Source organism: Ornithorhynchus anatinus, chromosome 10 (assembly GCF_004115215.2).
Source record: "Ornithorhynchus anatinus isolate Pmale09 chromosome 10, mOrnAna1.pri.v4, whole genome shotgun sequence".
NCBI classification, from domain to species: Eukaryota; Metazoa; Chordata; class Mammalia; order Monotremata; family Ornithorhynchidae; genus Ornithorhynchus; species Ornithorhynchus anatinus.
In genome coordinates this window covers 31,533,354-31,560,704 of record NC_041737.1, presented here as the reverse complement: position 1 = coordinate 31,560,704, position 27,351 = coordinate 31,533,354, and the positions used below count along the sequence as shown (strand labels likewise).

Genomic DNA, 27,351 nt, shown 5'->3' with positions numbered 1-27,351 from the left:
CTGAGCAGTTTCACACGACTCCGCTTTTCCATCCTTTCACCGTCTCTTCCGCTTGTAACCTTCTCCCTTTATGTGGGGGTCTACCCTCCTCCCTAATTATAGGCCCCACATGGCCTAATTATAGCCTAGCCTAATTCACTAATGGCTTTGAGAACAGAGAGAAATGCGCCCTGGGCCATCTCCCGGGTTGGGGGAGGGCTGGGCGGGTCCATGGAGGACAAACATGCATGATCGTACCTAGGATAGGTCATGTAGGTAAGAGCACATGTGAGAACAGACGTTTGTGAGAACAAGTACTGAGCCTTTCTAGAACCAGGGTCCTTACTGAGTCCTTCTAGAGAAGCGGCGTGGCTTAGTGGATAGGGCACGGGCCTGGGAGTCAGAAGGACCTGAGTTCTAATCCCAGCTCTGCCACTTGTCTGCTGGGTGATCTCGGGCAAGCCACTTAACCTCTCTGTGCCTCAGTTCCGTCATCTGTAAAATAGGGAGAGCGTGAATCCCATGTGGGAGGTGGACTGTGTCCAACCTGATTTCCTCGTGTCTATCCCCGTGCGTGGTATGTTCGCGTAGTATGGCACATAGTAAGCACTTAACAAATACCATTTTTTTAAAAAAAGAGGGCTGCTGAGGGCGGGTCTCTAGAGCTCCCGTGAGCCACTTCCTTCTCGGTCGATGACGCTAGGGGAACTCCAGAGATTGACATCTGGGAGCCTGATGTGTAAGGTCTGGGGAGCCCAGGCCCCGCCCCCGCCCTCCCCACCCCCTCTTCCTCCCCCCCGTCCTGAGCGGCCCCGGCACTTTTACCAACCATTTCTCAGCCCTCGAACTAAGGAACCGCACTGAGAGAGCTTATCCGAGCAGGCAGCAGTGGTTTCCCAGGCCCCTCATAAGCCGTAAAGATTTATTCTTTAAATCTCACCCAGTTGTATACCGATTCATTTTTTAAAAAAAAACTGGAGGTTAACGCCTCAAAAACCTGGATCGTGTTTCTCTGTCACCTCTCTGCTTGCTGCCTCTGTGGAGACTGGGCCAGGCTCAGCCAGCAAAACAGTTTGCTAACAATTTCTGAACAGTTTATTACAGAGGAAGCAGTGTGGCCTAGTCAGTCGATTGATCCATCCCTCCCCATAACTCAGAACCTCCAGTGGTTGCCCATCCGTCTCCTCGTCGAACAGAAAGTCCTCACCATGGGCTCTGAGGCACTCAATTAGCCCTTTTCCTGCCTCCTTTTAGACTGTGAACCCCACGAGGAATGGCAATCGTGTTTATTTCGTTGTCGTATTTATTGAGCGCTTACTTTGTGCAAAGCACTGCACCAACTGCTTGGCAGAGTATAATGCAACAGCAGCAATCAACAGCCACGTCCCCTGCCCCCAGTGAGCTCACAGTATGGAGGGGGAGGCAGACATTAATATACATAAATAATTCCCGCTTGCATATTTTCTCCCAGTGCTTAGTACAGTGCTCTGCACCGAGTAGTGCTTAATAAATACTATCACTTCTACTGAATCGGAGCAGCTTAGAGGAATTTTCCTTTCTAAAAAGAAGCTAAGTTTCAAGTCAGGTTTCTCCTTGACAAGTTTTTGAAGTTTGTCTGATTTCACCCCGCCTTTAAAAAAAAAATGGAACCCCGCTAGTCACCCCAAGACTAGCTCCCCCAATTCCTAGTGGGTAGGCAACCCCCGCCCCCCACAATAGCAAGAGTTCTCTGCGGCCCTCCACGTGGAGGAGACGCCCCCCCCCCCCCCACCGAACGGCGGGGATGGGGGGGCAGTCCGGGGAGGGTTGGCGGGTCCCCGTTCTGAGGCTCCGCTCCCCGGGTCTGTCCTTGACGCTCTGTTTGGCTCGACAGGCAAATCCCACCTGGCGATCGTGCAGAAGGTGAACAACGAGGGCGAGGGCGACCCTTTCTACGAGGTGCTGGGCCTGGTGACGCTGGAGGATGTCATCGAGGAGATCATCAAATCCGAGATCTTGGATGAATCGGATATGTACAGTGAGGTTCACCCCCTTCTCTTCGGAGGCCCCCTCTGGAGCGGCTCCTGCTCTCTGTTCTCCTCCCCACCCCCGGCCCTGTGGTTTGGAATCTGGAATCCCTAGGTCGGGAGGGCCAAGGCCAAGAGAACGCATGGGAGGGGTCAGCCTAGGGAACGTTAACCCGAGGCCAGAGGGTCGCCACGCACCGAACCGGCGTCCGGAGGCGTGGGGCTGTCCCCGGGTCTCCCGTCTCTAGGCTGCGGAGGGGGAGCCCGAGGGGCCGGGGGGGTCGAGGGCGGGCTGAGCCCCCAACTCTCGCCCCGCAGCGGACAATCGCAGCCGCAAACGGGTCTGCAACCAGAAGAACAAGCGGGACTTCTCGGCCTTCAAGGACCCCGACAATGAGCTGAAAGTGAAGATCTCGCCCCAGCTGCTGCTGGCTGCTCATCGCTTCCTGGCGACAGGTCAGAACACCGGGGGGGAGAGCGGTGATGGCGGGGAGGGGGGAGGAATGGGGGAGGCGCCTGACCCCGGAGGTTGGGAGGAGGAGGGAAGGGTGCTCATTTGCTAAACCGTGTGGCAGGGTGGAAAGAGCAGGGGCCTGGGAGTCAGAGGACCTGAGTTCTAATCCCGGCCCTGCCCCTTGCCTGCTGTGTCGTCTTGGTTGAATCACTTAACTTCTCTGGGCCTCGGTTTCCTCATCTCTAAAATGGGGATTAAACGCGGTTCTCTCTCCCCGTTAAACTGGGAGTCTCACATGAGGCAGGCACCGTGTCCGAAGAGCTGCTTATGTCCAATCAGTCTATCATTCACAGCCATGTGGGCGAGCTCAGTCAATCAATCATTTTTATTGAGCGTTCTCTGTGTGCCGAGCATTGTACCAAACACTTGGGAGAGTATAGTGCAGCGGAGTTGGTAGACTGTAGAGCATAACGGTCTAGAGTCTACAGTCCAGCTTAGGGCCAGTGCTTCGTACAGAACCTGGCACGTAACAAGTGCCGAACGGATTCCACCGTGAGTATTCTATTATTTAAGCCTGTGGAATTTGTTACCGCGGTTGTGCAGGTAGAAAACATCAGTGACTTTGGGAAGGTTTTGCATAGATCCGTGGATGGAAACGATAGTTATGGTAATGAGTAATTATGGTATGGTATTTTTTAATCATTCCCTGGGGACAAAGGGCAAAGGTAGATTTAAGATTAAGACCATAAAGATTTAAGGAGATACAAGATTAAGTAAAATCTTTAATCGGTTACTAGAGGGAAAGCGAGGAGTAGTGTGGCCTAGATGGAAAGACCACGAACCTGAGGATCGGAGAAGCTGGTTCTAATCCCGACCCTGCCACTTGCCTTGATGTGTAACCTTGGGCAGGTCACTTCACTTCTCTGAACTTTAGTTTTCTCTTTTGTAAAATGGGGATTCATTGCCTGTTCTCCCTCCTACTTAAAACGTTGGCCCCGTGTGGGTCAGGGACTGTGTCCTACTACTTGATTAACTTGTATCTTCCCCAGCACTTAGAACGGTGTTTATTTTATTTCATTTTATTTTACTGTGGCATTTCTTATGTGCATACTGGATGCCAAGTTTTGCTCTAAGCACTTGAAACACAGTAAGCCCTTAACCAATACAAAAGTAATAATAGAGTAGACTGTTAGGTCTTCCTCTAGGTTGTAAGCCCCATGTAGGCAGGGAGCAATTAATCAGTCATATTTATTGAGCTCTTACTGTGTGCAGGGCACTGTACTGAGTACTTGGGAGAGTACAATCCAACACAATTAGTAGACGTGTTCCCTGCCCACAGTGAATATACAGTCTTCCAACTGTTATATTGAGAAACAGTGTGGTCTAATGGATATAGCACGGGCCTGGGAGTCAGAAGGATCTGAGTTCTAATCCTGGCTCCACCCGCTGTCTGCTATGTGAACTTGGGCAAGTCACTTGGCTTCTCTGCGCTTCTGTCACCTCGTCTATAACATGGGGATTAAGACTGTGAGCCCCCTGTGGGCCGGGGACTGTGTCCAACCTGATTAGCCCGTATCGACCCCAGCGCTTAGTATAGTGCCTGACACTTAACAAATACTATAAAAAAAAAATCCTCCCCAAAACTCAAGAATTTCCAGGGATTCTTTTCCCCCGCAATGTCTTCTCAAATAGACATGTCATACAGAATGCACATTCTCGTACACTTCCTTACATTCACAAATTTCTGCATCCTCTGACCTTGGCTTCTCCCCGACTTCCCACCGTGCTTTGTTGCATGTGGCGTTGCCTAATAGCCCAAAAGGTGAGGGACCTCTTCCCCTCCCCTCCTAGGTCTGGCTTGGCTGTGTTCTCACCCCCAAGCTCTACCAATTTACATTGTGAATGAAAAAGGTCTACCTCTCGAGCCCCGGCCCTGCCACTTGTCAGCTGTGTGACTGTGGGCAAGTCACTTGACTTCTCTGTGCTTCAGTTACCTCATCTGTAAAATGGGGATTAAGACTGTGAGCCTCACGTGGGACAACCCGATCACCCTGTAGCTACCCCGGCGCTTAGAACCGTGCTCTGCACATAGTAAGTGCTAACAAATACCTTCATTTCTAGTGGAAAAGGTTTGGGACCGGAGGGAGGAGACCTGGGTTCTGATCCCAGCCCTGCCACTCATTTACCCTCTTTGCCTAAATTAATTGTGAAGTACGTATTATGTGCCAGGCACTGGGGTTAGATACAAGATGATTGGGTCGGACATAGTCCCTGTCCCAGCGGGAGGTAGAATAAGTGTGGAATTCCCATTTTATAGATGACGAAACTGAAGCACAGAGAAGTTAAATTACTTGCCTAAGGTCACGCAGCTGGTGAGTGACAGAACCTGGATTAGAAACCCAGGTCCTCTGACTCGCAGGCCCCTGCTCTTACCATTAGGCCGCACAGCTTCTCTGTTTTCTCTCCTGTAAAATGGGGATCAGATGCCTGCTGTCTCTACCTCTTAGATTGAGGGGCAGGGACTGTGTGCGGTCAAGTTAGCTTGGGTCTGCCCTGCTGCTTAGTTGTAGTAAGTACTTCATACATTTCAGAGTTGTTATAATCATTATTCTCCAATTTCAGGAGGGAATGGAAAATCTAATCTGTGGACAAAGGTTAAAGGAATTGAGATGTTTAGGCTAAGAGGTGCCTGATGGAGAGGATGCTGGAGAGTAAACAGGAGGATGGGAAGTGAGCATAAATTATGGTAGGAAAGGTTTTGGAAAAACCCAGCTCTCAGGGTTTACGGACACTGGTACGGGTCAGCAAGAGTGGCTGTGGAATCGCCATCCGGGGAGATTTTCTAGGACAGACAAGATTCCAGTCTGGATAATTCAGATATTCCTGTGCTCGGTTGCGGGGGCTGGACCGGATCTCTCAGGGTCTCTTCCAGTGCTCGGATTCTGCTTCTTCCAAGATGGTTCTCAGAGCACCTCGATCTGAGTGGTTTGGAGCCAGTATATTTTTTTTTTAATGGTATTTGTTAAGTGTTTACTATGTGCCAGGCACTGTACTAAGCACTGGGGTAGATACAAGTTAATCAGGTTGGACACAGTCCATGTCTCTCAAAGGGGCTCATAGCCTTAATCCCCATTTTACAGATGTGGTAACTGAGGCACGGAGAAGTGAAGTGACTTGCCCAGGGGGACAAATGGCAGAGCTGGGTTCAGACTTCCAGGCCTCTGCTCTATCCACTGGGGCCGCACCGCTTCTCGTCATCACTGCCGTCAGCGGTGAGGCAAGGAACTGGCCCCGTGGCCAGAGCAGCTTGGGAATGGGGTCTCGTGCCGGCAGAGCCGGGGAAATGCTGCTCCGATCCCCTGCCCCCCACCCCGGCCCAGGCGAAGCCCAGCTGGAGGGAGAGCCCCAGCCTCTGGAACCCGTCTCTCCATTTCCTCTCCCACAGAGGTGTCTCTGTTCAGCCCCTCCCTGATATCTGAGAAGATCCTGCTCCGTCTGCTCAAGTACCCAGACGTCATCCAGGAGCTCAAGTTCGACGAGGACAACAAGCGATGTGCCCGCCACTTCCTCTACATCCGCAACAAGCCGGCCGACTATTTCATCCTAATATTGCAGGTGAGTTTCCCCCGTGTTTGCCCTCCAGCCCCTCCTCTTCCCTAGCCTGGCCCCCTCCACCCCCCCGCCCCGGTAACCTGAGGCTCCTCTTCCCCCTCCCCTAGATCGACCTCACCCCTGTCCTGGTCTCCCTCTGCCCTTCTCCCCACGTCTCCCTTCTCCAGCTCCCTTTCCCTACCGTTCCTGGCCACCGCTAATAGTAGGCTGGGCATGGGTAGGCCTCGGGAGGCTCCCGCTCTTCTTCACATGTCCCACAGCCGCTGCTTCTCCCCAACCTGGCCTCTTCTGCCGGCAGAAAGCCTGGGAAAGATCTCCTCACTTAGCCCCACCCCACAGCCAGTCACCCTTCGTTCGTGTTAAGAGGCCCCATTTCTCAGGCCTCCCCATTCCGTCTCGACTTCAACTAGACTAAAAGCCCCCGGTCCCCCGGTCGGGCTTCTCCCTGCTCCTTGCTTTCCTGGGCCGACTCTCTTCCTGATTTGTCCCTGCCCTTTCAGGGGAAGGTGGAGGTAGAAGCCGGGAAGGAGAACATGAAGTTTGAGACAGGCGCCTTCTCCTATTACGGGGCCATGGCCCTCACCACTCCGGCCCCCGCCTCAGGTAAGACGCGTCCGGAGCGGGTCCTCGACCGGGCCGGAAAGGGCACGGTCAAGGGCCCGCGGGCTTCGTCAGTTGGATTGACCTTGGGGGTCATGGGGACTCGGGAGGGGAGGAAGCTGGGGTCAATCAACAAAAACGGACACAGGGAAGAGTTTAGAGAGAGGAGAGAAGTGATTCTGAATTGGGAAACAAGTTCACAAGGTATAAGGTCAGCAGTCCCCGAGTCAGCTCCAGTTTGCTCTTGAACTTGGGGACAAACAATGGTCAGGGAGCAGAGATACAACTCAACGGCCCCTGCTCTCCTACCGTTCAGGCGCTGGGCTGCGAGCCCCTTGTGGGACGCACATCGCGTCTGACCTGATTGTCTTTTATCTACCCCAGTGCTCAGAGCAGTCCTTGGCACCCAGTAAGTGCTTAACGAGTATCAGAATAATAACTGTGATAATCAAAACCTTTGGACACAGAGGTCATGTGCTGTGGTTGGAAATACAAAGCCCAGCAGCCAAGACGGACTGTACATGCGTGCGTCAAAGAACACGATGACCCCTGTCTCTCTCGATTCCCTGGCCCTTCCAAGAGCCGGGTTGGACCTCGCTAACGCCACGAAAAACTGATACTGAGCTGGAATCTTGGCTTGGGTCCAGAGAGGGGTTCTATTCTGGCAACCAGAGAACCTAAAAAGGCTACCTACGTGTATGCTTTGGCCCCTCAGTACCCTCTTCTGGCTTACAGGATGACCTGCAGTAACTGCCCAAGCTGCGGCCTCCTTTGCCGGGAGGAGGAACCGAGGGCCTCAGCCCTGAGTTCGGACCGAATCTCGGGCGCTAATTGGAGACCTCCCTGGAGCTTTCCTTCCCCCTTGCCCGACTCTCGTGGCCCGAGAGATTGTAAGTTCCTTGAGGACAGTGGACGTGTCTCCTTTCAATATATGTGCCCAAGCCGCTCGTATCCTGTTCGTATTCATTCAGCCAGTCGTATTTATTGAGCACTTATGTGCATAGCACCGTACCGAGTGCCGGGAGAGTACAATATAACAACAGACAGACACATTCCCTGCCCACAAGCTACCAAGTACGGGCTCAGTTTCATGCTCAAGACGATGGTGATGATGATAGCCAGGGTGGCCCGGGGAGTAATTCAGAGACCTGCCCACTCTTGCCTCATGTTCCCCACCTGACCCTCAAGTCGAGAAGGGTCTAGACGGGGAGGGTCTGGCCGCAGAGGTTTTGAAGCGGGCCGCCTTCAGCTTGGAACACACGGTGATCCGCCTTCCTGCCTTTCCCTTCTGTCCGTTTCCGAGCGACTCCTGTCTGCGCAGCTCTTTCTCCCTGCCCCGCCGTGGGCTGGTTGCACCGAAATCTCCGCCCTCCTACTCCCGTTCTCCTGGCTCTTTCCCAGGACCTGTAGATTCTGACCTTCACTGACCCTGCTCCTCTCTCTGCCAGTGGCTCCTGTTCAGCTGGGGTGCCCGGCTGCCAAGCGAGATTCCCTGCTTTTTCGGCTCTCAGGTAATGCCTCGGTGCATGGCTGGACAAGCACTCGCCACCCGCACTCACAGGTCTTAACCTCAGCTTCCGGCAATCACGTTAACCTCTTCCGCACGGGGGGGCCGAGGTCGTGGGCTCCAGCTAGGCCCATTCCCCATGAAGACGGAACTAGTTATGCCCAGCTTCTGAGACCAAATGTCCATTTGGCCTCGCCCCGTACCCCCGCCCTCAGCCTGGAGACGTTCTCCCCACAATCCCCCCGACTGCTGAATCCTAATGTGTATTCTGTCCTTTAAAGTAATTAATCCCAGCTCCTTCCATCTTCCCTCAAAGACACTATTTTTCCCTCTTTATTAATATTTTGGGGTTACTCTTCTCCGATTTCTCCACCTGCCTTTTGAAACGAGAACCCTTAAATTTGATCCGCATAGGAAGCGGCGTGGCCTAGTGGAAAGAGCACGGGCCTGTGAGTCAGAGGACCTGGATTCTAATCCTGGCTCTGCCGCCTATGTGCTGTGTGTCCTTGGGCAAGGCACTTAACTTTTCTGTGCCTCAGTTTCCCTAGCTGTAAACTGGGGATGCGATACCTGTTCTCCCTCCTACTTAGACTGTGAGCCCTGTGTGGGACAGGGACTGTGTCCATCCCGATGGATTTATATCTACCCCAGCACTTAGAACGGCGCTCGACATATAATAAGCTCCTAACCAATATCATCAAACGAAAAAAAACCCTCAGCCAGGCCCTCCCAGTTCTTTTGTCAAATATGAGATGCTCCTATTATGATCTACTGGGGACCAGGTGGCTTTGGTATGGCTCACAGCAGTACAGGCTGTTCTCTACTTGGCTCCAGTTTCTGATTCCCTGCTGAACTCCCATTTAGGTGTTTAACCTCCATCCTGAATCCATGGTTTCTCCCTCCTATACTCTCTCAAACTTGCACCTGTTAGAATGAATCTCCTGGCCGTTTTCTCTACTTTGACTCAGTCGCTTTAGATTTTCTGCTTTTCTCCTGAAGTGTTAAAACGCCCAAGAAGTTAGTCGTCTCTAGTCCATCACTGCGCCTGAAACTGAGCACTCCGGGCGGTATTCAGTGGATGAATTTGTGGAGGACAGATCCAAAATGAACGACCCAGGCCATTTCAAACCCTCGTGTTTCTTAAGGGTGCAACCCCATCCAGCTTTCTTTTTCCTCAGTGAAAGGAAGGGACCTGGGTTCTAATCTCGGCTCTGTCGCTTGTTGGCTGTGACCTTGGGCGAGTCACTTCACTTCTCTGTGCCTCAGTTCCCTCATCTGTAAAATGGGAATTAAGGCAGTGAGCCCTGTGTGGGACAGAGGCCGTTTCCAACCGGATTATCTGGTCTCTACCCCAGCACTCGGTCCAGTGCCTGGCACGTAGTAAGTACTGAACTAAAACCCCAGTTACTATTGTGAGACTGTACAGGGGAGCAGTAGGGAAACATAGGTGGGGTCAGGACCGCTCGAGATGCTCTCAGACGATCCCGTGGCCTTGGCGGGCAGGACCGGTGGTTCCTGGCTTCGGGGAGATCGCTCTGCTTGGGGCTCTCCCCCACAAGGATTGGCTTGCGGCCGAGAGTTGGGTTGGTCCCGGGCCAACTTGGGACGCGAGAGGAATTTTCCGCTGGAAAAACAGGCTCTGCCCTGGGCCGATCTGATCACTTGGTCTCTCCGGGTTCACCGAGGGCTGTTGATCAACACTTCTGAGGAAGGGTCCCCGGCCAGTCGTGCTGGCGGTTGCATGGTCCAGACTGCTTTCCCCGATTATTCGTGAAATTGTCTTGGGGAGAAAAAGTAAACAGTACTAACACCAGGGTATTGCTTCTCTTTCGCACATGCTTTCCACTTAGTAGACTCCATACGCTTTTTTCAGCCTTCGAAAATTGATTTCTAGCCCCTTTCCATCCTTGGCTCCCCATTTGAAGTTGTGCTGTGGGTCTGACTGTTTTGCTCTCTTGTCTCTATGCTTATTATCCTTTTTCCAATAATGATTCTTACTGTAGGGAAAGCCAGTCAGGACCAAAGGCAGATTAATACCCGGGGCCTGAGGAGACCCTACCTTAGGCCCTGGAATCTATATTCGTCGACGGTTTAATAGTTGGGAGCTTCCACGAGATGCTGAACACTGTGGTGAGCACCCGCCGAACCCAGTTCTGATTCTAAGGAGACTTACCATTATGCTTTTGGTTATTCATTCGGTATAAGTTGCTCGGGCCAGCAGCGTGGTCTAGTGGTTAGAGCACAGACCTGGGAGGCGGAAGGACCTGGGTTCTGATCCCAGATCTGCCACTCGTCTGCTCTGTGACCTCAGTTTCCTCAGTTGTAAAACAGGGAATAAGATGGTGAGCCCCGTGTGGGACATGGACCGTGGTCAACCCCATTAGCTCGTATCCCCCACAGCTCTTAGTACCGTACCTGGCACATAGTAAGGATGAGAAAAATACCCTTAAAACCCCCCCGAAAGGGGTTATAGCTTAAGCCTGACGCTAGGGTTAGGTAGCAGTACCCTTGATTTATTCATGTGGGATCTCTGACCTGGGAGAATCAGGGCCTGGGCTGTAAATCTCTGCTGGGTCCCAAAGGACCATAGAGTATTCTCCTTCGGAGAAGTGGATGGAGCACGGGCCTGGGATTCAGAAGGACCTAGGCTCTGATCCCAGCTCCGCCACTTGTCTACTGAGTGACCTTGGGTGAGTCGCTTAACTTCTCTGGGCCTCAGTCACCTCATCTGCACAATGGGGATTAAGACCGTGAACCCCGCCTGGGACAGGGACTGTGTCCAACCCAGTTTGCTTGTATCCACCCCCGAGTTTAGAATTCATTCAGTAGTATTTATTGAGCGCTTACTATGTGCAGAGCACTAAGTGCCTGGCACAACGTTAGCATTTAACAAATACCACAAGTATTATTATTATGATCGTGCATTCAGATGAGCGGACTCTTTAAGGGTGCTCTAGGGCTACGTAACAAAAGTTATTCAAGGACTTCCTGTAACTAGGACAAACTGGTTAATACAGCTCCTGGATAGTACAGTGCCTGGCACAGAGGAAGCGCTTAAAAAGTACCCCATTTATTGTTATGATTATTATTACTGTTACGATTATCAGCGCCTCCGCAGAGCTGGAGTGGCTGGATCCTTCCAGCTCCCATTTGATCGTGCTAACTTTGACGCCTATGTACGCGTGTTGGGTGTTTCTGGCTCTAAGGCGATTTGGGTAGAGGGGATGAGGGGACTTCCTGACTCGATGGACACCCTTGGCTCTCTTTCAGAACTGCGTTCCCCATCCCATCCGGCTGGCCTCAATCGCTCGGCCTCCCTCAGTTACCGCGAGCGGTCCGAATCCTTGGCTCTCACCACTCTGACTGGCAGCACCAACCAGCTCAGCAGCATCTTCCTGGGCCAGTACGTTTCTGACTTCAGCGTGCGGGCCCTCATGGACCTGCAGTACATCAAGGTGAGTTCCCCACTGACGCCAGGTCTCAGTGTCCCCCAAATGTGAGCACACGAGTTCCTCTCTTCAGACGCGGTGCTTTTGCTCCCCTGCCTCCTCATCTCCCCCTCAAAAATTTTCATCCTTCGGCTAAACTGCCCCAAGGCCCTGAGGCCCCTCAGCTGACATGGGTTGCTGAATATGAAGGGAACCCGGCCTTGGACGGGCCGGAGGAACCCAGAACGTGCCCTCAGACATCTCTCCCTCTCTCTCCCTCTCTCTCCCATCCCCAGATCACCCGGCAGCAGTACCAGAATGGGGTAATGGCCTCACGATTGGACAGCTGCCCCCAGTCACCCACAGACGGAGGCCCGTCCCGGACGGAAAACGTCCCCCCGGGGAAGTCCGAGCTGCCCCTGGTGGATGAGACGACGAGCCTGCTCAACGAACACAACTCCGTGCTGCACAAGGCCAAGCACAACCCCCACGAGAATAGCATCTGACGGTGGGGCCTGGGGCCCCCACCCACTCCCCCGGGGGGCCTCCCCAGCGGGCCCAAACCCACAGCGGGGGCAGAGGGCCCCAGGGTGCGTAATACACTCCCGGCTACCCTCCGTGCTCCTCCCGGCCCCCTCCCCGGCCGCTAACCCCCAGAGCCGGCGGCGGTTCACCTCTCTCAGGGGGACGTAGGCCCAGCCCACGAGCCCGACCGGGACGGACGCGCCGGCTGCTGCAAACCTGGGGTCCCCGGGGCCCCAAGGAGCGAGCTTCAAAGGGACAGGGCGAGGAGGGCATTGAGAGGCAAGGGGTATTTTTTACTGAAAGAATTTGTAAAGAAAGTTCGTTGCTGCTGTTTCTAAACTTTTGGGGGGGGGAGGGGAGGGTTAGGAACTTTTTATTTCAAATCCTTTTTTAAGAAAACAAACACAAAAAAAGAGGGAAGGGTTTGGGGGTCAATGTGCCCCTTCCCCCACCCTGCCTCCCATCCCAGGTTTCCTCTGGGGCAGCGATAGCCGTAATCTCGGCCCTGCCCAGGCTCCAGACTGTTTCTACGACTCAGGGAGCCCCCACGCCTCGGGGATCACCTCCGGGGGCCCGCTGGAGGCTAGCATGGGACCGGGGAAGAGCGAAAGGGGACGAGGGTCCCAGCGCCTCTGATTGCCAGGGCGAGGGCGGTAGCTGAGTATACCGAGGACTTCTCCGTCTCCCCTGGTTGAGGAGAGGAGAGCTCGGCGGCCTCTGGGAAGTGCCTATTGGAAACGCAGCCCGCCAGACGGGAAACGGCGGGGGCTCTGCCGCTGGGGGCGGGCCGGGAATCGGCATCCAAACCAGAATCCTCCAGAATCCAGCTGGCAGTTTGCGTCGTGTCCTGTGGCTGAGGTGGCTCGTGGCCCGGGCTTTGTTTCCTCAGCCCCGGCGGGTGGGTTCCCCTCGTCCTCGCTCCCTCCTGCTAGGCCCGCCGCCATCTTCTGGGGACAATCTCAAGTGTTCCACAGGGCCTGGTCCTCCCGCCCCTCACTCCCTGGGCCCCTCCCTGGCTCCTACCAAAGAGAGGGTGGGATCCACCCCTGCCCCGGCCGGGCCCCTCCCGGCCCCGGAGCCAGGCCACCTGGAGGGATGCGGCGTGTTGGCTGGGAGGTCGCCCCACCCCCACCCCGAGGAGGGGTCGGAGGGAGGATTCAGCCCCGTTTACAGATGCCCCGTTCCCGTAGCTAGCTTTCCCACCAGGGTCCAAACTTCTCCCTCACCTCAGGGTGTGGGGGAGATGAGGAATGAATGGGAAGCTTCCCTGGGTCCTTTACTATGCAGCCTGGTGGGTTTCCCCTCGCCTTGGCCTCACCCACTCCCCTTAATGCCTACAAACACACACACACACACACACACACTCCTCCCCCTCCCCAACACCTCATCCCCTAATCATAATCCGGTACTCTCCTGTCGGTGAGATGCTTTCCCAACCTGTGCCCTGCGGTGTCACTAACGGTACTGTCCCCCTGACCCTGTGGGGGCACGCTCCTGGCACGGCTCTCTGGACCTCTTTCCCTGAGATGTGGCTAGAACCAGACCCAGATCCACTGTTAGCGAGGCTTTGGGACCAGGCTGTTCTACTGATCCCCGGGTGTAGAATGGGCCTGGTGGCAAGACCTAAAAATTGGGGTGGGAGGAAGAAAGCTGGGATCGTTTGCCCCCTTCTCCAACCACTCATCGCTCCAAGCAGTAAACCTGCCGGGGGCTGGGATAATTGAAGCTCTTGGGACCAGAGAGCCTATCTGGGGCTCCTGTCACCCCTCCTCGCCCACTGCTTGCTCACATCCACAGAGGGGGCCACTGGGAAAGGGGAGGAAGTCACCCCAAAGGATGCGCTCAACAGCCAATTATATGGGGACAGAGAACTCTTCAGGCCCTGGGTCCATGGCAAACAAGTGGGAGATGGGGATCTTTCTCCCCAGGGGCAATTCCACCTTCACTTGCTCCGGGGACTACCCTGGCCCGAGGAGCTAACTACATCCCTTCCCCGGTATCTTCCAGGGGTCACGGGCGCATGTCTCATGGGGAGGGAAAGCCACAGAACCAGATGGTTGTATGTAGTGTCTCACACACGCATACAAATCCACACCTACCTCCTTTCGACCATCAACGCACCCGCTTGCTCTCCCCCGCCTCCCCCCAGCCCATGCGTTCCCTTTAGCTGTGGGGCAGACACGGTTCCCAATCAGGTTCGGTCCAATCAATATCCCATCCCTTTCCCTGACCATCTCCATCCTCCCATGTTTCTTGGTCTAAACCACATACTGGAATTATACCATACTCTGCTCATTTCTGGGCTTCTTTCTTTAGGAATAGAGTTCTGGAAACAGCCTTTATAAACAGCATCCAAATACAGTAGACAGGTCACACCTACCATAGCACATAACTACTATTTATTTTGCATTAAGATTTTAATTTGTATATTTTGTGATTTTTTTTCCCCCTGGCATTGTTATACCTGACTCCCGGGAGTTTGGCCATTTCGTTTCCAGTCTCTGTCTTTTGTCACAACGCGGTGATAATATTTGCTCAACAAAATGTGGAGTTTATTTTTTGATTGGTAATAAAAATGGAGTATATATATATGCATATATATATAAAAATATATCTATATCTATACATACATCTTGGTGGGTGAGTCTTAATCTGGAGCCCTGTGGGTATGCAGGAGTCAATTGTCAATCCCTGGCTGAAAAAGAGTTGGGGGAGGGCGGAAGGGAGGGCGGGGATATTCTAGGTCTTCCCGGTTTCTAGCCCGTGCTCTGGAGAGTGGGCCGCGACTCGGGGTCTTAGGAGAAATGAAGCATCTCGGTGTGAAAATCAGAATCTGGTAAAAATAACTGATTTCCTCTCTGGGCAAAAGGTTTATGATCTTCACTTCAGAGAGACAGAAAAACAGCTGGGAGCCAGGAGTTGAAGAGTGATACTCAACCCTCAATCCATCCAGCTCTTAGAACAGTGGTTGGCATCTAGTAAGCGCTTAACACATACCATCATCATCATTATTATTACTACTACTAAAGTAGAATTGATAAGAAGTAATGGTAATCAGTTATATTTTTTGAGTGTTTAGCGTGTGCTGGACGCTGTGCTAAGCGTTTGGGAGAGTACCATGCTACAGAGTTGGTCAGACATATTCCCTGAATCCATTTCTACTCCTTTGGGAGCAGCAGCAGCATGAGCCTAGGAGTCAGAAAGACCTGGGTTCTAATCCCAGCTGACATTTGTCTTTTTGTGACCTTGGGTAAGTCATCTAACTTCCCTCTGCCTCAGTTCCCTTATCTGTAAAATGGGGATTAAGACTGTGAGCCTTATGTGGGACAGGGACTGCGTCTCACCCAATTATCTTGTATCTATCTACCCCAGTGCTTAGAACAGTGCCTGTCTCATAGTAAATGCTTAACAAATGCCACAGTTATTGTCATTATTATTATTATTATTGAACAGTCACTGCGTGCAGTGTATACCTGGGAGAGTTCAGTATAGAGATATTTCAAATAATTTACAATCTAGTGGGGGAGATTGGTGCCAAAGAGAACAGAAAGTGAATAAATAAGAGCCTACAAAAGAGCCCATAAATCAATGTGTGCTTCGGGCGACTGTGTATGTGTAAATAAGTACTGAGGTTGGTGATGGGAGGATATGACCTAGGGAGAAGACAAAGGGGGAAAGCCTCTTGGAGGAGGGGGGATTGCAGGAGTGCTTTGAAGAGAACTGGGCCTGGTAGATTTGAAGAGAGAGTTCCAGGCCGTGAGGAAGGCTAGAGCGGGGAAAGACAGAGTAAGGGGCAGTGAGAGCGTTCGTTAGGTGGGAGTGTGAAGAAGTGGCTCTGGGAGAAGCAGTTAAAGAGGGCAGAAAAAGGTATCAGAAGCTGGGTTCTAATCCCGACTCTGCTACTTGCCTGCTGTGTGATGTCAGACAACTTCCCTGTGCCTCAGTTTCCTAAGATGGGATAGGGACAGAGTCCGATCAGATTACACGTATCAATCCCAGTACTTAGAAGAGTACATAATGACGGTGGCCTGATGGAATGAGCATGGGCCTGGGAGTCAGAGGTCCTGGGTTCTAATCTTGGCTCTGCCACTCGCTTCACTCTGCTGCTGCTTCATAATTGCGGCTCCCCACCGTTTCAAGGTAATCCCCTTTGGCCCACTGTGACTGTGGCCTTGGCCATTTTCTTGAAGACGATGGGCACTCCTACCCTTTTTGGATTCACAATCTATTCTACCCCCAAGGTGGACCCCTCTTGCTTCTTTCGGGTCCCCAGCAACTGCACCATCCTGTTGTAATTTCATATTATTATTGTTTTATTATATTATTTTCCCCCAAAGGGTTTTGCGTATCCTAAATTTTGTATATCAACCCTCAAAGGAGTAAAAATCTAGCTTCCTTCTGAGGGGAAGGTGCAGTTTGAGTCAGGAGTGGCCACCTGTCCTCTTTTAAGCTGAGATTTTTCGCCAAACTCATCTCTTCTCTACCATTATCACAGCACTTCTGGGTCACCTAAGCACTTGGCCAATCAGCTAACTCCAGGACTGGGCATCTTCCTTGAATCAGCCTTGGCATAGTCAGTCGATCGTATTTTTTGAGCGCTTACCAAGAGCAGAGTACCGTACTAAGCACTCGGGTGAGTGCAATAGAACTCAAATAGAGGGGGAGACAGACATTAATATAAGTAAACTACAGACATGGCATAAGTGCTGTGGGGCTAGGAGGGGGGATGAGTAAAGGGAGCAAGTCAGGACAATGCAGAAGGGAGTGGGAGAAGAGGAAAAGAGGGTGTAGTCAGGGAAGGCTTCTTGGAGATGTGCCTTCCCTAAGGCTTTGAAGGGGGAGGGCGTTCCAGGCCAGAGGCAGGACGTGGGCAAGAAGTAGGGGGTGAGATAGACGAGATCGGGGTACAGTCAGAAGGTTAATATTAGAAGAGTGAAGCGGGCGGGCTGGATTGTAGTAGAGTAGTAAGGGGAAACAAGAGTAGGCAGGATGATTGAAACCCAGTGGTAGAAATTTCTGTTTGACGCAGAGGTGGATGGACAACCATCGGAGGTTCTTGAGGAGAGGGGAATCGGGGCCTGAACATTTTCGTAGAAAAATGATCTGGCAGCCGAGTGAAGTATGGATTGGCATGGGGAGAGCAAGGAGGCCGATGTCGTAATCACGGCAGGATAGGATAAGCGCTTGTATTAATGCGATAGCAGTTTGGGTGGAGAGGAAGGGTTGGGTTTGAGCATAGACTCTAAGGAAGTCAGGTCATGGGCCAGGACTGTTGGGATCAGAACTTTCTCCCACCGGTTCATTTTCTCATCCCTTCACTCCTCTCTCCCCTTGGCCTCACCTCTTTTCTCCCTGTCACTTATTTGCTCAGCCCTCTCCTATTCACACCCTGCTCTCCACACAGTTTCTTCTCCACTCACGTCTAATCTTTGGTGTCTCTTTTCCTTTTTTTAATGGTATTTGTTAAACGCTTACCCTGTGCCGGTCACCGGGGTGGGTACAGGTAAATTGGGTTGTCCCACGTGGGACTCATAGTCTTAATCCCCATTTTACAGATGAGGTAACAGGCCCAGAGAAGTGAAGTGACTTACCCAAGGTCACACAGCAGACAGGTGGCGGAGCCAGGATTAGAATCCAGGTTCTTCTGACTCCTGGGCCCGCACTCCTAGGCCTTGATGCTTCTCTTCTTTTCCACAACCTAATTTACTGAGCTCCTACTTTGGGCAGAGCCCCGTGCTGGAAACAAATCATCATTCTGGACCCCTACTGTGGACAGAGCTCTGTGGCAGGCAGTCAGAGATGGGGGTGCGGTCAGTGTCATGCAGCTGTTGAGAGTGGCAGGGGGATCGCTTGGGCCTCATGTTTGCTGGATTGTCACGGGACGAGGAATACGGCTGTGCTCTGATTGAGATCGGAGAGTGGCTGCTTTCCCCTCGGGAGGCGGCGTCCCTGGGACAACTTGCCACTGGGTCATCCATCCTTCTGATAACGGGCAGAGCCACGTTTAAAACCAGCCGGGATGCTAGCTTGCAGAGTTCCACAACTCCCCCCTAACGAGAAGCAGCATGACCTTCTGGGAGACTTCTGGGTGTCTAATCCCGGCTCTGTCTCTTGCCTGCTGTGTGCCCTTCGGCGAGCCACTTGCCTGTGCCTCAGCTTCCTCATCTGTAAAATGGGGATTAAGACTGTGAGCCCCAGGTGGCCCCACAGGAACTGTGTCCAAACTGATTAGCTTATATCTACTCCAGTGTGTAGTACAGTGGCTAGCACATAGTAAGCACTTAGCAAATATCATTAAAAGTAAAAACAAATCCCCAAATGATCCGACCCTCACTGCTAGCTACATCTAATTAACCCAAATTATTCTCGCTCCTAATTTTGCTCCTTTCTCCTTGTTCTGTTCCTGGCGGAGGGTGAATGAAACCAATCATTCTTCTTGGCATAATGGCCAACCATTGTTTCTGCATCACTCCTCAATCTTGCTCTTCTCTGGCCTTAATCTCAGTTCTTCAGTCTTTCTCATCGGTGTATTTCACAGTCTCTGTTTGTAGCTCTCTCTGAAGCCTCTCTAAATTTTTAGTCTCTTAATCTGATCATTGTCTATCTGAGGTCTTTTCCCCGCCCGGCATGGAATTGCTCTCTTTACCCAGTCTGTTGACACTTTCATCCACCGTTAGTCTTTCTTCGATTTTTTGCATAATGAGTTATTATGTTGCTGTTAATAATAATTAATAATCTGGTCCCTTCGAGAGTGTAAGGTCCTTGTGGGTGGGGAATGTGTTTACCAACTCTGTTGTATTCTCCCAAGGGCTTACTACAGTGCTTTTGCACATAGTAAGCGCTTAAATACCATTGATCGATTGATATTTGTTAAACACTTACTATGTGTCACACATGCAACAGTATTTTCACCCGGCTCATTTATGAGATCAGATGACATGTGCAATCGCAAGCATTTGCGACTATCTGAGCATGTTGCACAGCAAATATGCCTAGTTCCATAGCCACTGTTCTTCTACCCCCGACCGTGTATTTGCACTCTGTCAAGACAAGGGTGGGAATGAGAGTGTGTGAAAACGTGGAGTTGTGGTAAGGGAAAGTGCTCATAGTTAAAGTCTGGAGCTAGATCTTCCTAGATTCTCTTACTTCTTAGCAGTAAGTTTGGCACTTAAGAAGCTGCATTAGCTCTTTGGGATGAGGGTCTGCTTGTTCACACTTGGAAAAAACAACTCCTAACTGATGGCCCTATATGCCAACAGGAGTCAGTGCGGATTCCGTGGTAGGAGATTAGCTTCAGGGAAGACCAAGTACCCAGACTCATTCTGAGAGAGAAGCAGTGTGGTTTAGTGGAAAAAGCCCGGGCTCGGGAGTCAGAGTTCGTGGCTTCTAATCCCGGCTCTGCCACTTGTCAGCCGTGTGACTTTGGGCAAGTCACTTCACTTCTCTGTGCCTCAGTTACCTCATCTGTAAAATGGGGATTAAGACTGTGGGCCCCAAGTGGGACAACCTGATTACCTTGTATCTACCCTAGCGTTTAGAACAGTGCTTGGCACATAGTAAGCGCTTAACAAATACCGTTATTATTAGTATTCTCTACCAGAACAGTATGTGACAAGCCAGGGCACTCTGATTCAATATCTTCTCCTTCATTCTTAATAAAAAGGGGTAAGTTTGGTGGGTGAAAAAACAAAATAGAAGAGGAATCATCGGGTTAAAAGGATATTTGGCAAAAGGAAAGTTATAATTTCAAAAATTCGGTGTTGTCTAGTTTGATGATTCAGGGTTTCATTGTTGGCTGTTCTTTCAAACAATCCATCTACTGTAGAGTGACAAGCAGTAAGGCCGACAGTGCTTTGCTGGAAATGAACAGAAAATAATAATAATAATAATGTTGGTATTTGTTAAGCGCTTACTATGTGCCGAGCACTGTTCTACGCGCTGGGGTAGACATAGGGGAATCAGGTTGTCCCACGTGGGGCTCACAGTCTTAATCCCCATTTTACAGATGAGGGAACTGAGGCACAGAGAAGTTAAGTGACTTGCCCACAGTCACACAGCCGACAAGTGGCAGAGCTGGGATTTGAAGTCATGAGCCCTGACTCCAAAGTCCGTGCTCTTTCCACTGAGCCACGCTGCTTCTCATAAAATGAAAGGCAGAGTTTCGTTATTTTATATATATATATATATATATATGTGTATATGCACTAACTCCTGTTGGTATATCAGGCCACCAGATAGGAGTTGTTGTTTCCAAGTGTGAATGAGCCTCAGTCTAAAGAGCTAATGGAGCTTTCTTAAGTGCTAAACTTACTTCTAAGATGGGAGGATCTGGCTCCAGACTTTACCTACCAGCACTTTCCCTTACCCACAACTCCATGTTTTCTCAGACTCTGTATTTTGTTATTATATATACTATATCTGTACAGTGACAGGCAAAAAGGTCGACCCAGTGCTGTGCTGGAGATAATCTGGAAAGGAACAGAAGATGAAAGGCAGCGTTTTGTTACTCTATACAGTCATGGCGTGACCACATCTGGAATATCACATGTGTTTCTTCTGGATGCATTTTGGGAAGGACAGAACAGTGCTGGGAAATCTTCAGAGAAGAGGACCTCTCTGGTGTGATGGAGCAATATTGTGCCAGGTTGTTCTGGAAGAGCTTGAAGACTCTTCAGCCTGGAAAGAAGCTGAGAGGGTCATGACTTAAGTCTGAAAATTACTACAAATATGACAAGGGAGTATATAAAATTCTTTTATCAATCAATCATTGATATTTATTGAGCATTTACTGTGTGCAGAGCACTGTTTTAAGAGCTTGGGAGAGTGTAGTATAACAGAGTTTGTAGACATGTTCCCTGCCCACAGTGAGCTTATCAAATCCCACATCCCTAAAGGACCATTTATTCAATCTTGAAGATAGCAGATTCAGACAAATGAAAGGAGATATTTCTTTTCAGAATGGGTGGTAAAGAGATGGATTTTTTTTTCTCATGGGAAGTTGAGCAGGTTAAGAACATCAGCAGGTTCCACAGGGGGGTTGGATGGTCCATTCCTAATCATGAGGATGGATGGATGAATGGATGAATGGATGGATGTGTGGGTAGAAGGATGGGTGGGTGGGTGGATGGATGGATGGGTTGGGGGGCTGGATGGATGGGTGGATGGATGAGTGTCCAAGGGAGCATCCAAAGCCTCCTTAATTGGTCTCTCAGTCACATTGGCGTTACCTGTGGTCTGATATTCTCCCTGAGGAGGTGGCCGCCAGGGTAAGTTTGGGTCACACAATAGCTCTCCTCTCCAAATAGCGTGGGAAACCAGGATTTGCACTCTGCCAGTTGGTAGGAATGGTGAGCAACAGGTGGAGAAAGGAGACCCAGACCCTTAGAAGTGCTAAGAGCACGGTTCCCTACTTGAACAATGAGGGTGTTTCTGGGGGCAAAGCGAGAGTATAGAACCAATAAGGAAGAAAGCAAAAGTAAAAAAAGAACAAGATGGTGGTGTGGGAAAGTGGGAGAAGAATGGTACAAGAAAGGAAGAGGTAGGAAAGAGGAAAATTACACGGGAGGAAACTGAAAAAGAAAAATTAAAAAATGAAATGGAAGCAGCAAGTCAAAGGAAAAGCACGAAGCAGGGTCCAGTAGAAAGAATGGGCTACAAAGAAAGAAAGGCTGAGAAGAAATATCAAAGCATCAAAATTACAGGAGGGAACAGGAGATTCGGGAGTAAATGTCGGACCTGGTAAGAGGAAGTGGTTGTGTGACAGAAAAGAAGAGGGGTGATTGAGAGGAAGAGTTGGCTACAGGTGGTCAGCAAAATGACAACAGGCTATCAGTACCCTGCTCTACTGACCCAACAATCTCTTTTCATTCTTATAACTCTTGTTCTGCCAGAGATGATGGGCTTTACAGGCTCTGAAACACAAGATCTGTCACGGTCACTAGGCCTTTTCATTTGTCAAATGTAAGAGGAGAACCGAGAGCGGTCGTTCATTAATCCTCCGATTAGATCTGTGCTTTCTCATCGTCCGCAGTTGGAAACCCCTCCAGTGCCCTTTCTGGAATTTGTGCTGCCGTCCCGGCAGTGTGTTCTCTGCCCTCGGTCACTGAGAGATGGGATTTAAGAGAGGCCTCTTTCCAAAGCCTTGCAATGGAGACAAGACACAGGGCTGTGGAGGCAGCCAGGAAAAGTGTAGGAAAAGGGAGGTGTCCAGAACTCACAATCAACACTAAAGTCATTCGCCTGATCCCGGACCCCTTCTTTCTATCCACTCTAGATAGAAGGGGTCCTGTGTTAACTGGCCAAATTCCCAGTGAGGTTCCCTGTGGGAATCTCAGGCCATCACCCTGAAACATCCCTCTCCTTTCAGATCCAACTGTTCTTTTTGCACGTCTTTGCAAGGCAGAGTGGGAAGATAGAGCAGTCCGTCTTGTGGAATATGTTATTCCACAAGCTCCTGTTATTGCTACTCTTCTAGTATTTCAGGAATTCTTTCCCTCTCCTTTCAAACACCCTCATGTCTTCCCCTCATGTTTTGGAAGCAGCGTGGCTCAGTGGAAAGAGCCTGGGCTTCGGAGTCAGAGGTCATGTGTTCGATTCCCGGATCTGCCACTTGTCAGCTGTGTGACTGTGGGCAAGTCACTTAACTTCTCTGTGCCGCAGTTACCTCATCTGTAAAATGGGGATTAACTGTGAGCCTCACGTGGGACAACCCGATCATCCTATATCTCCCCCAGCGCTTAGAAAGAACAGTGCTCTATACACAGTAAGCGCTTAATAAATACCAACATTATTGTTATTCCCCATCCTGTTGTTTCCAGTGTCCCATCTAGCTATCACCCCTTCCAGAGCTGGATTAATTCAGGGACTAACAGGGCCTCAGCCCAGGGTCTTGGGACTAGGGGTTCTTTGGCTGACCCCCAAAATCGTTCCCCATCTTGACCGTACCAATATAGGCTCAACTTGGGGCATTATGAAGGTGTTTTTCCCCAAATGGTAAGGTAATATGTCCCTTTATGCGTACCCTTTAAATCGTGGAGAATGAGGCAGAGCGAGAGAGTAGCCTACTTGCCCTCAGGAGTGCCTTAAAAGGCCTCAGTGCCTCAACCTCCTCTCCTATTCTTTTCAACAAATCCTTTTGTGAGGTTCGGGGAGAAAGAGGATCGTATTAACAACCTCTATCGCTCCCCAGCCTTTCCATCATCCCTTGTCCCACTGCCTCCTGGAGAAATCTTGCAGAGATGTTGGTTGGGCATGGCAGTAAGCAGATAGCTAACAGAGAGGAGAAAAGTGGGTTTGATGTTTAAGAGGAAGTTCGGGGATTGAGTGAAATGGAAGGTCAGATATCTCCTTGGAGCAGGGGTGACTCAGGTATCGTGCACTCACGTATGTTTATTCATCGGTGCCGCTGTTCTGGGGGAGATAGTGTCACTGTGACAGGGGAGGAGAGGGGGACTCCTTACCACCCCTTTGTTCTTCACCCCCCCACCACCCCACCCCATAGGTGATCTTGTTTTCGGATGAGCAATTCACGGGGAAAACGGGGAGAAGAAGGGGGAAAGAGAGGCATCTCAGAAATGCCATTAAGTCACAGTGGGAGTCCTTATGCCTCCCACGACCCAAAGGTGGGTCAGGAATACCTGTGACAAATGTTCTGGATGAAAGCTATTTGAAAATTCATTTGAAAATGAAAAAGGTGTTTATTTGGAAATCCCATCATCTAGGCCATATAGTGAAGGCGGGAAATTTTGAGCCCGTATCATTTGGCTATTTGATTCTGGGAAGACCAGGTAAGGCCAGCCTCAGCCTGCCTTGCAGCTGGAGGTGGGAGTTGGAATGTGTGAGGCATGACACATCCTTCCCAAGATGGCAGCTGTGTATTTGCAGGGCCGACCGCAGGGTTCTGGCTGCCCTCCCCGGGATTGATCGTGTGAATGATCATGACATTGTGCCCTGATGACACATAGGCGGTGTGGCCTATCATGACTTAGTGGATAGAGCACAGGCCTATGAGACAGAGGACCCAGGTTCCTCCACCTTGTCTTCTGCGTGTGACCTTGGGCAAGTCAGTTAACTTCTCTGTCCCTCAGTTACCTCAATTGTAAAATGGATATTCAATACCTGTTCTCTCTTCTATTTAGATTGTGAGTTCCATGTGGCACACACGAGGTTAATTTCTATCTTCCCCAGCGCTTTGAACAATGCTTGACACATAGACTCTAGACTGTGAGCTCCTTGTTGGCGGGGAATACCAACTCTGTTGTGTTGTACTCTCCCGCATGCTTAGTACAGTGTCTTGCACGCAGTAAGTGCTCAATAAATACGATTGATTGACTGAAGGGTAGTAAGTGCTTAACAAATTTAATAATAATAATAACAATAATAATACTAATAGTGCTGCAAGTACCTGCTCTTTGGAGCCTGATTCCTCACTGCCTTCCTCCTCTTGTCTTTGGAGTGAGTGTCTGGTGCTCCACAGGCTGCAGAGAAAGTCTAAGTTGGAGGTGAACTGGAATTGTTCTCGAGGTAGGGTCCCGGGGCCAGTGAGGGGGTGGAGGTGAGGGGGTATCTAGGCAGTAGAAGTTTGTGGCGAGGTGATGGGAGTTGGGGGTAAAGCCTAGGGACCCCCAGGGCTGGTGTGAGTGTGTGCAGAAGTCTGGGGGTGAGAGAAGGGTTAAGGGAGGGCCGATCGGGGGTTTACTGGAGAAATGACACCTCTCATAGTAAGCCTTAACAAATACCTCATTAATTAATTACTACTTCTTCTATTACTATTATTGCTATTACTGCATCTAATACTGCTTCACCCCATGTGGGACAGGGACTGTGTCCAACCTGCTTAACTTGAATCTACTCCAGTGCTTAGAACAGTGTTTGACACGTAGTCAATGCTTAACCAGAACCATTATTACTATTATTGTTCATTCAGTCATTCAATAGTATTTATTGAGTGCTTACTATGTGCAGAGCACTGTACTGAGCTCTTGGAATGTACAAATCGGTAACAGATAGAGACAGTCCCTGCCCTTTGACGGGCTTACAGTCTAATCTAATTGTTATTTATTATTATCACTGCTGCTGTTTCTATTACTTTTACAACTATTGCTTCTTCTCCAATTATTAGTGCTACTAAAATACTATTTCAGCACTATCTTCCTTCCCCCAGAAGCCCTTGAGTTTGGTGTCCTCCTTGACTCCTTGTTGGTTTTCATTTCTCACCTTTAATCCACAGCTAAATCCTACCAGTTCCCCTTAGACAACAAATCCCGGAACCACCCTCTCTCCTCTACCCAGACAACTCCACCCTGGCCCAAATTCTGGTTTCCTCATCTGTGAAATGTGGTGAAAATACTGGATCTCCCTCCCTCCTAGACCAGAAGCAGCATGGGTAAGTGGAAAGGGCACGGGCTTGGGAGTCAGAGGTCGTGGGTTCCAGTCCCGCCACAGATCGGCTGTGTGACTTTGGGTGAGTCACTTAAATTCTCTGTGCCTCAGTTACCTCATCTGTAAAATGGGGATTAAGTCTGTGAGCCCCACAAGGGACAACCTGATTATCTTGTATCTACCACAGTGCTTGGCATATAGTAAGCACATCATCATCATCTGATCTAATTAAATTGTATATACCCCAGTGTTAGGCATATAGCAACTACTTAATAAATGCCATCAATATTACCATGGTTAAGTTAGGGCCAAAGGGTATCAGTATTTTGGAGAAGAAGCGTGAAGCGAGAACAGTGTGGCCTAGTGGAAACAGTCCGGGCTCGCTAGTCAGAAAGACCTGGGTTCTAGTCCCAGCTCCGCCACTTGTTTGCTGTGTGACTTTGGGCAAGTCATTTAACTTTTCTGGGCTTCGGTTACCTTATCTGAAAAATGGGATTAAGACTGCAAGACTACAAGTAATCACTTAAAAATTCTCATTTTAAAAAAAGAAAGCCAGAGACTTTTGGTGGAAGAGGGAAGAGAAGGACAGAAAAGAAAATATGATCAAGAGGGAGAAGAGGGAAGAGGAGAGAGTTGAAGAGGAAAAAGGGGAAGAATAAAGGAGGGAACAACAGGAAATGGAGGTAGGACGACGCAGACAAGGGAGAGAAGGGAGAAGCTTGTCCTCTAGACTGTAAGCTTGTTGTGGACAGGGAATGTGTCTATTAACTCTGTTATACTCTCCCAAGAGCTTAGTACAGTGCTCTGTACACAGTAAGCGTGTCATAAATAACAATCGGTGGTGAGGAGAAGAGGAAGGGCCCGAAGGCAGGGTGAGGAGTGAAGCACACAGAGTTGTGTTTGGAAAGAGTCCAAGAGCATGGTCGTCTTCTCAGGACTTTCTTCCAGGTTCATTCTGACACGCTGCTATGAGACGGAACAGGCACAAGGCTGGATGCAGACTGGGGCAAACTTTTTATTTTCCCTTAAAAATATTTGTCAGCATAAGCTTTTATATTGAGAGGTAAACAGAAAAAGCTGAAGATTTCCTATAGTGGTGATAAAATGGAAAAGGTCTTCACAGAAATATGCTGATACTCTATGAAATAACTTTTAACCAGGGCTCTGTAATCAGGAAATGGATGTTTGTACTAAATAAGATTCTCATAAAGAAGTTCATATGCAAATGTCAAAGGTAAAACAATCTCATCTCTTGAATCTCTTTGGAAGCAGAGTTATCAGTAATACAAAGACAGGGACTGTTACAACTCGAACACTCTTTAGTTGACATCTAATTGTTTGGAAAAACTTTCATGAGAAATGAACTTCCCTTCATTTCTTCTTGGCACAGCTGCATTCTTTTTATTCGTTCAGTTGGCAAAGCAAGGCAGATCCTTTAGCTATCCAATAGTCATTCGATTTCTTGGAGGGTAAGAGGACGGTCACCACAAAGTTAGTTGAATGCCCTAGTAAGGAAAAGAGGAAAAACACCATCATTCGTTCATTCACTTTTTCATTCAATCATATTTATTGAGCGCTTTATTGGGTGCAGAACACTGTACCAGGAGCTTGGGAGAGTGTATATAACAATAAACAGCTACATTTCCTCCTTTCCAGGATTCACATCATCTCTAGAATTCTTCCTTTCCTTCTCCTCCACACTGCTAGCAGCCCTATCCAAACACGTATCATATCCTGCCTTGACTCCTTGCTTATCTCCCTGCCCCGTCTGTCCCCGCTCCAGTCCAGACTTCACCCTGCTGCCTGGATCATTTTTCTACAGAACTGTTCAATCCGTGTTTTCCTACTTCTCAAGAACCT

At 50.1% G+C, this 27,351-nt stretch overlaps 2 protein-coding genes across 2 annotated transcripts in view; one reads left to right on the top strand and one right to left on the bottom strand.

Moving 5' to 3' along the window:
- The window catches only part of CNNM4 (cyclin and CBS domain divalent metal cation transport mediator 4), a 35,166-nt gene extending 20,424 nt beyond the window's left edge, over positions 1–14,742 (top strand). Inside the window, exons 2-8 of the mRNA XM_029073280.2 lie at positions 1,853–1,996; positions 2,304–2,441; positions 5,885–6,054; positions 6,552–6,654; positions 8,100–8,162; positions 11,429–11,613; positions 11,883–14,742. Of these exons, the coding sequence (XP_028929113.1) occupies positions 1,853–1,996; positions 2,304–2,441; positions 5,885–6,054; positions 6,552–6,654; positions 8,100–8,162; positions 11,429–11,613; positions 11,883–12,092 (1,013 nt within the window). The 3' untranslated portion in view covers positions 12,093–14,742. The remainder of the gene's footprint in view (positions 1–1,852; positions 1,997–2,303; positions 2,442–5,884; positions 6,055–6,551; positions 6,655–8,099; positions 8,163–11,428; positions 11,614–11,882) is intronic.
- Positions 14,743–26,486: 11,744 nt separating this feature from the next.
- DNAH6 (dynein axonemal heavy chain 6) overlaps positions 26,487–27,351 on the bottom strand; it is a 204,081-nt gene continuing 203,216 nt past the window's right edge. Inside the window, exon 77 of the mRNA XM_029073942.2 lies at positions 26,487–26,996. Within this exon, the coding sequence (XP_028929775.1) occupies positions 26,893–26,996 (104 nt within the window). The 3' untranslated portion in view covers positions 26,487–26,892. The remainder of the gene's footprint in view (positions 26,997–27,351) is intronic.